At 46.3% G+C, this 12897-nt stretch overlaps 1 protein-coding gene and 1 non-coding gene across 2 annotated transcripts in view; one reads left to right on the top strand and one right to left on the bottom strand.

Moving 5' to 3' along the window:
* LOC135395493 (mucin-2-like) overlaps positions 1 to 12897 on the bottom strand; it is a 110171-nt gene extending 97274 nt beyond the window's left edge. Inside the window, exon 1 of the mRNA XM_064626673.1 lies at positions 12714 to 12897. Coding sequence (XP_064482743.1) covers positions 12714 to 12774 — 61 coding nt within the window. The 5' untranslated portion in view covers positions 12775 to 12897. The remainder of the gene's footprint in view (positions 1 to 12713) is intronic.
* On the top strand, positions 6115 to 6187 carry Trnan-guu (transfer RNA asparagine (anticodon GUU)). The gene has a single exon. It is a non-coding gene; the product is annotated as a tRNA-Asn (tRNA).

The raw sequence follows: 12897 nt of genomic DNA, 5'->3' as shown, positions 1-12897 counted from the left end.
GACAACGAAGAAGCCACAGCAGCGTGTATGTTTTCTTTTCTTTCTTTCTTTTCTTTTTTCATGAAGCAATAGCAAGTCGGCCTACGCCTGATTAACCTTTCCTCCCTTTCTTTTTTTTTTTTTTCAATAAACATATCCCCCCCCAGAGCATCCGGTTCCGTTTACTCGTGTCTTGTGCGTTGTCCTATAGCTCCAGTTTATTCATATAGTTTGCCATTCATGCGTCTTCTTTTCATTTTTTGCTTCCGATGGAGATTTTACCAGACCGCAAGTAAGTATAGGAGTAGCCAGCCCTGACATCGTGAGTAATAACTTCGTATTTTTGCTTTTCACGTAAACCAAAACTAAACTCGCCAATTTTCGAGGCTTATGAGGCATTCTAGCAATGTCTCATTACTTAGTGTCTAGCTACCTTAGTACCTAGCAATTTTGCGGATCCCTGCCAGATAATGGAATAACAATTCCTGGTTTTACGTGGGCAGAAGCACTATAATCACGGGCGAGGACCACCGTGGCGTCGCCCATAGCTGTCTCCAGATGTAAAGCTGCAAATTATTATTCCATTATTTAGGAAAGATACGCAAACACTGCACTGCACAGTAAAATGGCTCACTGGAGAGCACACAAACCGGTCAACCGAGTGGTTTTGCGCTTCATGACACAAGATTCACTATCGTGGTTCGCCGCTCAACATGCATCGTGATGAAATAAGATTTTGAAACCAAGTGCGATACCGAGCACTCTTGGCATTTAGAAGAAGCGAGCGCTCTGCCGCACACGCATCATCCACTCTTGCACTTCTTCTGACGCAACGTCCTTAGGTGGTCATAGAATAGAACACCCAAGCAAAAAAAGAAAAAATAGAGGGAGGCGGGGCTTTTATGCCATGCGCAGTGTCGACTCTCTTTTCTTGGGGGGGTGAGGGGGCTTCGAAGCGCTTGGGTGCCCCATCCTATGTGGCTGATCAAGAGGATGCATCTCGGGGTATGTCAAAGGCAAGCTTTTCCCAGCACCACCACTTATTCGGACATTCATTTCGGATAAAAATTTGGATCCCCGAATCGAAACGTACTCCAGTTTCTATTTGAAGTGTGTCATGGTGATGGCGATGATCACAACCAACGGTGGTTTCTCGACCGACGGCCTGCCGGTCTCTCAACACCTTCACTACGTCGAACGGTCTGTTGCAGATTTTTTTTCGCAGCGCAAAAGCGAAAGCGATTGCATTACTGGCTTAGGCTTTCTTCAGTTCAATTTCGTTATTCTTAATGAAATTCGAAGCGGTGTAGAGGGTTCAAGACGAACCAAGAAATGATGCAATACATTGCGATGATGATAATAATAATAATAATACTGAGACTTTGGTTATGCCGTGTGGAGTTTACACCACTGTGTCTCGCTGTTCACCACCGGAAGAGTTTCGAATGGTAGTGCGCACTGAAACAAAATACAAAAAAAGAAAGGAAAAAGTTTTGAGGCATTGTGTCGAGCACTTTTATATGCGATAGCTTTATAGGGCCATTGCAGGCGGCAAATGTTTTGCGAAACCCCTTTTATAAACACAGCCTGACGATCACGTGGTGATGATACTGTGGCTGGCCCTGTAAAGCTTTCGGTTTAAAAGCATCACAGTGCGAATTTCGAACAAACTTTTTTCCCCACTAACATTTCAAAATGCAATGAAGCCATTACTCCGGTACCGAAAAAGCCGGCGAATGGAAGAGCGACGAAACACCCTTCATCTACGCCGGAATGACGCGTATCAGGGCTAACATATCATATTGCTTTGCCCTTCTTTTTTGTATGCGCAGGAAGAAATCGACTTCCGGTGTGCCAAAGATCTGATGCTTCGTGACATTCGTGCCAAGTAACGTGATGTCTGCTTGGGATCCCATTCTCGCTTGGCGCCGACAGGTAGGCGGAGCTGACGTCACCAGAATCGTGTCCGTCGTTTGTGACACCCAGCATCCACCAGGCGTAACAGTAACTCCCTTCATTTAACTAATCCAATTTCTTTAATGGTATACCACATGAAAAAAATGACAGGATAGCACGAATTCCACGGTCGTCTGCGTGCATTTGGACCTCACAGCACGCCTGATACATCGAAGCGGGCAACGATCTGTGGATGGCGAAGGACTAAATTCATTTCGAAGACTGGCTTGCTGCAAGGAAGATACTTCCCGCTCTTGCTAGTCTTGTTCTTTGCTTCACGTTCTATTTCTCTTTCTTTTTGCGTTTCCCTCCTTTCGCTCTCTCTTCGTGTGTAGCTCTCAAGGTGCAGTATTTATCCTTGCTCGGACATACCCCTTTCCACAAACGTACGTGTTGATGAAAAACGGCGTACTTGGGAACGCTCTCCAAGAGAGAAGCCTTGTGCATACGACAGGCCGTTTACCTCACCGGTTTGTCTCAGAAACTGATCCCTCCAAGTTGTTGCCGAATGGGAACAAGTCCTTGCACGGATTACTCTCAAACCCGATTCGTGGAGCGTGCTCGGAAGCACGGTATGGAGAAGAAAGACGTGGGTCAAAATATCACTCGACTTGAGCGGGAAACCGAAGAATGGGGTGTGCTCGCACCTCTTTTGTCCACCCTTCACAACGGTCACGCGGTGCCTCTGTTCCTGCCACGTGAAATACGATACCGACGAAATAGTCTGCGAATATCATATGAATGCTAGAGTATACACACGGAAGGGAAACAAGGATGGGCTCTATTGGCATTACAGGAGTGAACGTGTTTTTGGTGACAGAAAATTGTGGTCTCGGAAAGCATCAGCGAAGAATCCACGTTTGCAGAGGATTCCCACGAGTCCGCTTGAGGTTCATTGCGTAGCCTTGAGGGCCACCGAAATACCTGCCCCCCCATTTAACCCTAATCCACGCAGCTTTCCCCTCCCCTCTTCAGCAGTTCAAGTAGCTGCTGCTCTGTCCTGTCAATCCAAAACCCAGGGGGCCTCATTCTACGTTTGACTGACGCTGCGAAATAAGGCACTTCCTCTCTTTCATTCCACCACGTGCAAGTGTCAGCGACTGGTCAAATCATAACCCAATTAAAAAGACGTGGATGCGTGTAGCGGCGCCCCGTCACATCGTGGCACATATTCGGGAGGACTGCCAAGACTGCCTCGCAGTTTCCTACATTCGACGAATGTTAATGAAAGGGCTTACTACCGCATATCGAAGCTTTGCTCTGCGGTACCTGAAGGAACTTGGACAGACAGGACGTAAAGCGTCGTATCTAGGCAAGGACGCGTCGACTTGAGGGAGGCCGCCAGCTCTCTTGACGCAGAAGAATTTTTGTTTCTGTGGTCACTCCGTCAGCAGAAGGCAGGCAGCTCGAAATCGTTTTCCAGGGACGGCAAGGGATCGACCGGCGCCCGCTTTCGTCATAAAGAGACCGTGGGCAAAATGCCTCAAGGTGTCAGGATTGTGCAGCCGAGCCAAGTTTGTTGTTTCTGCGTCTGCGTGCACACGTGTCACTGCCGTGCTTGTTGCAGATGAACCAAGAGCTTGGAGCGATTCTATGGCGGCTATTAGATTACGACTTTGCCACTGTCCCACTGTGTTGGCATGAAGTCGCATGGCAGAATATCGGAGTGGCTCAGCTAATATACGTGACAAGGTGGCACCCTATCATCCAACTGACTTGAGGATCACCGCTACTTTAAGTTCGTTGCGTAACCTTACTGTGACGAGACACGAAGATTAACGATAAAAGGCAAGAAGATGTTGGTTCGGGAATTCGTGTTCAACATCTTCCACAAAGCCGCAATGGGGACCAGGAGCCCGAGCTTTGACTTGCCGATATTCGTAGCGCGCCACCGACTTTAAAAATAACGGTAATGTTCGTTATCTGCCAGTTCAAGGTCCGGGGGATCCTATTTTGCAGGGAGTCACCCTACGCACATACTCAGCACCTCCCAAAATTTTCTGAATATGAATACATTTAATGAGAATGTAACGGCAGTAGACTGCTAATAGAGCGCGTCACCCCATCCACCACTGGATAATTCCATACAGTCCCTTGAGTTGAAAAGCATGCACAAATTCCTGCTTTATATTGATCTTTCAAAGAAAAAGGTCACGTTGGAAAGCCTAACAATGATGACGACAGTTATTGCCAGAACTGTCTGAGCCCACAATATTCAAATTCAAACACGAACATTTGTAAATTATGGACATTGGAGTAGCCGGTTTGGCGTGATGAGAACGTGAAGGACTGCCTACAAATTTCGCATGCTTCTACCATGTGCGTTCGCAGGACTTTTTCCAAGGGGGGCAAAGTGCTTCAGGGAAGGGGGTGCAAAACGTGCAACCCCCTTGCCTCTTTTCTTGGAGACGGACTCTGCGGACTGTGTGTTCAGAGGTTCATATTATTATAACATCTGCGAATAACCATGACGACCTATGAATAAAGAGTCCACGTTTTCACAAGTGACGTTGAAGCTCAAGGGGGAAGGCACGGCTCCCCTTGCCCCCTTTCGGTACGCCCACGGTTTCTACGCTGATATGCAACAGGCGATGTAATCACTATCTTCATTGTACACTCATTGATAATATACACATATATTTTTCGGTTCAAAACGTCACGCAGGGTGGTGCAAAACGTCTTGTGCGTTTTTCTTTTAGATATTAATTTCGTTGACATAAAACCCATTTGCAATAGGCGATATATCAACTTAGGAGGCCCTGAATGGACACTAATGCCAAAGTTTGAGCACATCAGTACTTTTGGGATAAGGGGGACGTATAGCGGGGAATATGCGGAAAGTAATAATTTTTGGTTGTCGTCCCATCGCCTTCTCGGGGGGGGGGGGGGCACGGAATGTTTAAAGGTACTGTAAAGCAGTAGACAAGCATGATATGCCGGTGATGTGCCTAGAGACTTTGTTACTTCTAAATACCATACGCGGAACCATACGACCGACAACGCGCTATAAATATTTTTAATTTGCCATGAAAAATGCGGCGTAGTGGAGCGGTGCGACGCCTGGTGTCAAACAACCCCCTGTACAGCGGGCAACACTGAAAATTGGTATTACACACTATTACATCGGAACATCGTTATTTTAGTAACCATATTATTAGTTTCCCTGTTTACCTATGCATTCTGAAACCCCTGTTAACAGTGTTTTTTGCGAAGTAACCCAGCGCTGGCCGCTGTTCGATGGAGGCTCTCCCTACTTCTCTACTGCGCCTGCGCGCTCCTTCTGTTCACGGCCTCTTTCGAACGAACAAACTCTCTCTGTTAACCTGTGAACTAACAAGTCTCGACGCTGTCTGGCTTCTTGAACGTCTGACACATTTTTTTCAAAGGCTCAGCATTTCATTTCAGCATTGTTTGTTTATACTCAGATGCGGATCGTTGTGTCGTTTATGGTGGATTGTGGTGCATATATTATGTCGGGCCCAGTGTTATACGCATGCAATGTGGTTGCCGCCGTATTTGTCAGGAGTACGGAATCATTTCGAATACCTAGTGCAGTGTTGTCCGTAGTCTTTAATTGTAATTTTCTAATTAATTGCACCATCGATTGGAATGAAACTTGCGCAGTTTTTGTCCTGGCGGCTTGGACTATCGAATAGCCACACTAAATGACATTTGATCGGTGCTGCTTTACAGTACCTTTAACCTCATGATCTGGGTAGGGGGCGATCCCCCCCCCCCCCCAGGTCTGAATCGTCCATTGCCCGCTGCCAGTTAGCATGGAAGGACATAAGTATGATCGCATAGTTCTGCTGCATTCGTGGAATACGCGTGGTGAGACAGAAAAATGCTTACGTGGCGCAACTAAGTTTAGAAGGAAAATAACATTATAGAGATGGTGGTCCCAACGTGGTCGAGTCTGGCTACTCCTATACTTAGACCGGGTACTACGATACTTATACTCCTAGACCGGGAAAAGTACACTGACTAAAAAAACACATAGAGGAAAAGAAAAAGGAACCTGGAACCGCAAGGCTTGCGAAACCCGGTTAAACCGAGAATAAATTGCTCTAATATACGAGAGTATATTACGAAGTAAGAGTGAAAGGAGGGTGAGTGAGAGTGAGTGGCTGGTTTGTCGTCCCTTCAGATGACTCACCCCGAAAGTCGCTAGAGAGGCGTGTTAGCTTAGCTCAATCGGTAGAGCCCTGGACCGTTAATCCAGAAGATGTGGGTTCGATCCCTACAGCTGGCTAACCTTTTCAGTGACTTTCATCTTTCTTCGTTGCTCTAATATGTTTTTGCTAATATACATGTTTATATATTTATATATTTTTTTCAATCTGTATTTGTTTTTTCCAATATTCCTCTATGTTTGAAGGTGGCGGTGGTGGTAATGGCGGTGATGCCAGGTTGCCGTTGTTGGCTTACTCATGTGGGCAGCGTCACGTCTGTCGTGACCACTGACATGGGACGAGAAGAAAGAACGATGGTCCAAAGTTAATTACTGGGTCAGTCAACGTTAGGACCCGTGAATGAGCAAACGCTTAGTCATGGTCTTCGGGTGAGACCCGTTTTATTGGGGTGCAGACGAGGCAGCGAATATTGGAGTACCTTTCAGTGAAAGAGCATCTGGGGTGTAGGATTAGGATTGCAACGAGTGTACGATTCCTGCAGTGTCCAAGGTATTTCTCCCTCGTGACAGCTTATCCACGACAATAATTCAGGATGTATTCGATAGTTTCGGTTTATTGATTGCGTCTGCAATTGTTTCAAATAACCAGATGGACGGGAGAACGAGGTCGGGGGGGGGGGGATTTCAAATAAACTATTGGACAACACGTACCCATATACCAATAAAATGCGCAATTCGTCAGGAGCTCGTTACTCTTGAACGTTATAACGCCAACAATAAATATACGTAGATAGGTGATGACGATGACGTGAGGTCTTTCACCGCAAACCGGTACATGTTGATATCGCACTAGTGCCAGATGGAAATAAAATGGATGGACCACACACTTGATAGCCCTTAACGTTGCCTGACTATCAGCTAATCTCTCTCTCTCTCACCTCCCCGTTCATTAATGAGACAGTTGATATCATTGCTACCGTGTCACGGAAGCTTCTCCCCTTTTTGCATTACATCCAAAATATGTTTGGGCCGCTTTCCGTATAAGGTAGGGCTAGTTGGGGTGCGGCGTACAGGGTGCAAGACTGCTGATCATAGGCCTGGGACGCTGCCGGGATACTCACAGGAGCAACAACTTCAACAAACTGTTAGGTGCGTTTATGACTGTAAAGTTGCTCCTTCTGGTGTTTTCCATGACTAGCCTATTAACGCAACTTTATTGTTTTCTTTTCTTGCACTACGCGACATATTTATGAAAACCCACTGTTCTAATAGCGTCCCGAACACTTCAGTGACTTAGTACAGTACCAAGGCTGCTGATTCATCCCCAGTTCACTTCCAATCGCGAGATGACGCAACCACTCTAACACTGTCTTCTGGGTTACATGTTTTAATCTGCCCTCAGCTGGAAAGAGATTGCAAGACCGGAATGGTTGCTTTTCACTCTCACTATTCTGCAGAACGCTTTTTTTACGTGAAGCTGTTTTTGTATCCCTAACGTACACTTGACAGTTTCTCTGGAACTTTTGAGTTCTTTCCTTTCTTCAGTTACTACAAAATTATGGCTTCATTCCAGTTGGGTTGCCGTTCTTTTCGCCGTTGCACAACAGCTACCGAAAGCCGTTAGTTCTAGCAATGAGCTCACAGCAGATTATTTTTATTCGAAGGGTATATCGAATGCGTAATGACCAGTGCGTACACACACATACGCTCGTACATGCATATATAAAAGTGATTATGGTACAGAATTGATGTCAGCCATCGAGACTGTCTCCATTGTCTCCTGATGACTTGCCTTTCGAAAGCACTTCTGTCTGAGTAATCGCACCAGAAATTAAATACACCTCAAGGTACATTTTCTTCGTACGGTATAAGAGTATTGTCGAATTAAAGCATTATTTCATCGCAGTGTATTATGTTCGATTAAATTCACGACATTAGTGAGTATTTTTGGAAGACCGGGATACAGTCATTAGCATCACCAAAGAATAAACGATGTTCGAATGCTTAAACAAAAGCTTCCCATATTTGTATATCCTGAAGGTGAAAGGTTTCGCTGCATGCGGCCTTTTCAAAACAGCGAGGAAGAAATCTCGAAAGATGAGGTAAAAAAAGAAACAACACGCTTAATTGGTAAATATTTAGTAAATATTGATGCGCAGGGTAAGCGTAATCTCAGTATCTGGTAATGTCATACCTGTCAACCACGGGGCACAAACTAGAGATGGACGGACCTTGCCTTGTAGAAGCAGGAGATGTTTTAGCCATGACGTCAGCTTTCCCGCCCATCGAAGAGGAAAGTGAATTTACATAAGGCAGAAAGGCCACTTTCTGACAGCCTACGTGGCACGTCAAGTAAAAATGCTACGAGTTGCTGCAACGGTCATTTCTCCTTGCATTCCAGTCGCGCATCCATTTGTGGGTAACTTAGAGCCTTATGTTGTCATGGCGAGGAGCATCGTTCAAATACCGGCAAAAGCAAGAGATAACTCTGAGCTTCGTCGGAAAACGAAAAAAGAAAAAGAGCGAGTGTTTGTAAAATGCAAAAAAAAAAAGAAAGAAAAAATACGCAGACACTACGCGTAAGACATCGTCAAGGCAAGTGCAACTTCGAGTATATACTTTTGAACTGACATTTTCATTCGTTCTGTTTCTGAGCTACTCTAACATAATCCATCTCTGTGACGAAGAGTGAGTCAAACTAAGCGAACGCATTGGTCTCTCAGAGATCACATCTGTCGAACCTCATGAGAAATGTGAGAAACTCACTCCTATCTAAAGATTGGTCGCGGCTTGCGTATAAGTGTGGCTTCCCTGGAACGTGAAAACAATGCTCCACAGGCAGCGAACAGGATGAGAATTCACTAAATTGCAATTATACAAGACGGGGTCTGCTGATACCACGACAGACACTGTCAGTAAACTGAAATTATCGAACGCATCCTGCGAGATTCTCGTGCATGCAATGAGGTATCTGAAATACCTTGGAGACTGCAGAAACGATACGCTGGATGGCTTTGCCGCAGACACTTTCTCCCTTGCTCTCTAAAAAAAATACTGGAAATTCCCCGATTAGACGGCTTCCTTCCAGAAACGCGACTCGCGTAGAGACCATGACTCTGCGCTCAAAGTTATTGACCCCTGATGATACTGCGTGAAGGTCTTCGTGCGTATCCCGACATCTACCTATCAACTTGCAGTCTTCATCTCTCCTCACCTGAGTGAGGTCAACAGCGACAATCAGTCATCACTACCACTTGTGAACGATGCACAGCCCCCGACATGTCATGGAGAGCACGGCTGCTTCCCAAACTGGTAAACGCACACAGTCAGCGGTTCGTAAGCCGCTCTGGCGTGTCAAACTGCTTCACTCCCGCTGTGAGAACATCTCCAGCATTCAAGAGTCTGACATATTTGTTTGTCCGCACCCGACGACAGCGAGCGTCACGATCAAGCACAACGCGCATTCTGAATGTAAGACTTGGAACCGCGTAAACATAATTTGGTTTACGTGTAAGAATTCAAAAATACAATTGTCACAAAAGTGGGAGAACTGAACACGTCAGCTGACGAATTCCGCTGCTCCCAAACTGGACCTCCCCCCCCGCCCCCTTTCCACCTCCAAAAACGAAGAAAGCTACAAAGCTGTATGTAAGATATGTGATGGTTCCATTTATGTTGCACGCTGAAACGCGGAGGCCACTCGGGAAAGAGTTCGTGCACAGCTTGCAGCAAGCTTTTGGGTGCTTCCAGTGCGCTGCTACGAAGTCGACCCAGGGCGACGGCGCCAGATCGGCTGGCAGACTTCGCGGCAAAGAATAGTTTAATGCACCACCATGTTTGTAGTCCTCTTTAGGTACGTGGTACGCAATCGTGTGTTACATTATGAGTGACTCTCGTATATAGGGCCAACCACTCCTTTCTAAACACCCGTCTGTCTACCGAACACAAGTGGGACAAAGTCGAGCCTTACGGGGTAGCGTGCAGGAAAAGTTCCTCGGGTGACCATGCTTTGATTTTGAGAGTCTGAATTAATGACAGTCAGAGCAGAGGTCATGGAGCTCTACGAGGATAACCTTCATTTTGAGCAATACCCATTATTGTGTTCGTTGGAGGTTCAAGTGGCACAAATGTGGAGAGACTGTGTTAATCACTCCGACATAAGGTTGGCATGACAAGTTACTAAAACGTTTCCTTCGACCTTGAAGTGAAAGCGATTTGTAACATTTATCGATTCGAGATTTCATATTGATATCACTTAAAGTGTACTCGGAAGTGCAGCTATGACATTAGTGAGCTTTAGTGCGTCGTACGCTATCGCTTTTGCGTAGGTAACGGATAGCGTTGGTGCTTTTGCGTACGCGCAAAACATCAAGAGAGCTTCGCGCAGTGCGCAGAAACACCATGTTATCCTTTGCGTACGCAAGCGCGGTAGCGTACTACGCACTAAAACTCACTGTTAACGTAAAAGGACCCTAACCATGCTACGGCTATCATGAAAAGGACAAAGATATATGTATGCGCGGCTCAATCTCCTTATTCTCGTCAAACGTTGTGTGGAATATTCATGCGATTAGGAAAGATGTACGTATGCGTGTAATGAACACGGAACAAATCTTTCAGTATTCGCTGTCTCCGCTGAGAGGAATAACAAGCGTTTTAGGGACATAACGCGAATCTGAGTTATAGCGGAAATGATATAAAATGGCTGCAGAATCTGAGATGGCACGTCTCCACTTGTGGCGTCTAACATGTGGTCCAGCATTATAATTGGCAAATTCAAGCGTACTCGCGTTCTTTCTCTTTTTTTCTATTGGTGCGACAGGATGGTCTCCAACGGGTCCAATCGGGACGGCTGGTCCGTTGCGAGTAGTTCCGCTTTGCACACAAAAGTTGCCTTTAGCCGGAACTTGTATGTGCCACTTAAGAAGTTAGGTTTTTGTGAAGGTAAAATTCATATCCGCAATTTTGTGCCTCTTCTTGTCAGCAGACCCCGATTACGTTCGAAGGTGTGCCAATGCTCGTAATGTTCGATAAATTTTCCAGCACGTTGACCATCGAGTACGTGCTCGATATAATAATATTTTTGCTGGAGTAACTGGCATCTCTGCGGGGTATGCAAAGATGCCGTCGCTTCCGGGCCAAGAACTTCCCAGTGTCTCGACGATATCGCACCTCTTCAGTATTATCGCTCCATCATCAATTATTGTAAACGGGTCGCCCGTTAATCGAACGATTGGTGTCATTGAAGAGTATACGACTGTCATTCCGAGATGTCCGTCGATTCTCAATCCGACTTCAAGGTCTGCTTTACGGAACAGCGTCCCAACCGGTTTGCTCCGAGGAAGCTTTCCCTGCGGTATCCAGGTGCATTGCTCTACCCATATAGCGGTGATGAATATCGGCCGAAATTCGGCGCCCGCCGGGTCGATGAACACTCTCGCTTTCCCCACGTCGCGGCCGTCGGAGGCTCCCCTGTTGCGGTGACCTTCTGCTCACAATCACGATCCGAATCCTGAGGCGTTCTCAGCATTCCAAGGAAGCACCTCTTTTATAACGTCCATACGGGGTCTTTCGTGGTCAGCGCTATTACATTCTTGGATGCTCCATGCGCTGTTGTTTTCAGGTATCAGGTCAATCGCATTCGTGGCCCAGTTATCGTGCTTCGCGGGCTTTTCGACGAGCATTTGAAAAACAGCTTCGACGGCGGTTTGCACAGATATCTGTGTTTGTTCCTTCATCCGTTACAGACTTTTGATATTAATAATCAAGAAATGGTGCGGATTTCGCGTTTCCGAAATTTTATGGACATTAATTTAGAACACGTGGCTAGTTTCGTAAGTAAATGTAAATAATAATACTCCTAATTTTGTGAATATAATTCCTAGTCCGACGATAAATGTCGTCAATAGAAAACCTTCCAGACACTGAGGCAAATAATCAAACGAAACGTAAAATCCTGGCTAGTAAAGTTATTTTGTCATTCCTGTGAATGAGCAGGTGGCGTGTCAGCAATGTCAGCACCCATAGAACTTGCGAAGCAAGTGATCCCACCTTAAGCCACAGATCCAAGAGGCTTTCGACGTCTGTCTGGGTTCTTTTGGCAGCGGCGGAGCAAGGCCAGGAAAATTGTGCGATCGGCCTGATATCGGCGAGGCCAGCGCTTCTGCGATACCGTTAGACGACATAGTCGGCGTATGTCAGCGCAATTCCGGTTTATAAATCACGTGTTAGTTCAACCAGCAACCTCTCAAGAACATGTGTTTCGTCAGCAGGGTGTGGTAAGTATTCAAGGTGCCCGAACTGAGTGCGTGGCGCCGGCGGACAGGACAGGTGGTCCATTGGTTCGATAGCTGTGTCGTCTGTGGACGTGACATCGACAACGTTTTGGTGCGCGTAGGGGCGAGATACGTTAATAAGCGGGTAATGCGAAGAGTGCGATCATCGTGATGAGAACGTTTTCCAGTAATGACTAATGATTCTACCTGGGGAACCTTGAAGGTGATTGAAAATGAGAGACAGAAAGAATAGTGACCTTCCAGGAGGTGTGTAATTTACTGCCACGTTTATGTTGCTCCTCAGCACAGAGCTGATAACGGAGGTTATCCCACGACATGCTATAGTCTACCATTTTGAGAAAGGGCCTTACCTTGTTGCGCAACAAGTAGCACGGTTGTCCAGAAACACACAATCAAGCTTGGGGCGCACATGACGGTGTCTCGTAGTAGCACTAGTAATCCTGGGCCGAGGGCATGGTGCCCGGCTGCATGCGAACGCACTTTTGCTACAACACACCCGATCGAGGCCAAGTCTGGAACCGGTCTGGAGAGGGA

Source organism: Ornithodoros turicata, chromosome 5 (assembly GCF_037126465.1).
Source record: "Ornithodoros turicata isolate Travis chromosome 5, ASM3712646v1, whole genome shotgun sequence".
In the NCBI taxonomy this organism is placed as follows: domain Eukaryota; kingdom Metazoa; phylum Arthropoda; class Arachnida; order Ixodida; family Argasidae; genus Ornithodoros; species Ornithodoros turicata.
The sequence above is the reverse complement of the archived record's forward strand: the minus strand, read 5'-3'. Positions and strand labels throughout refer to the sequence as shown.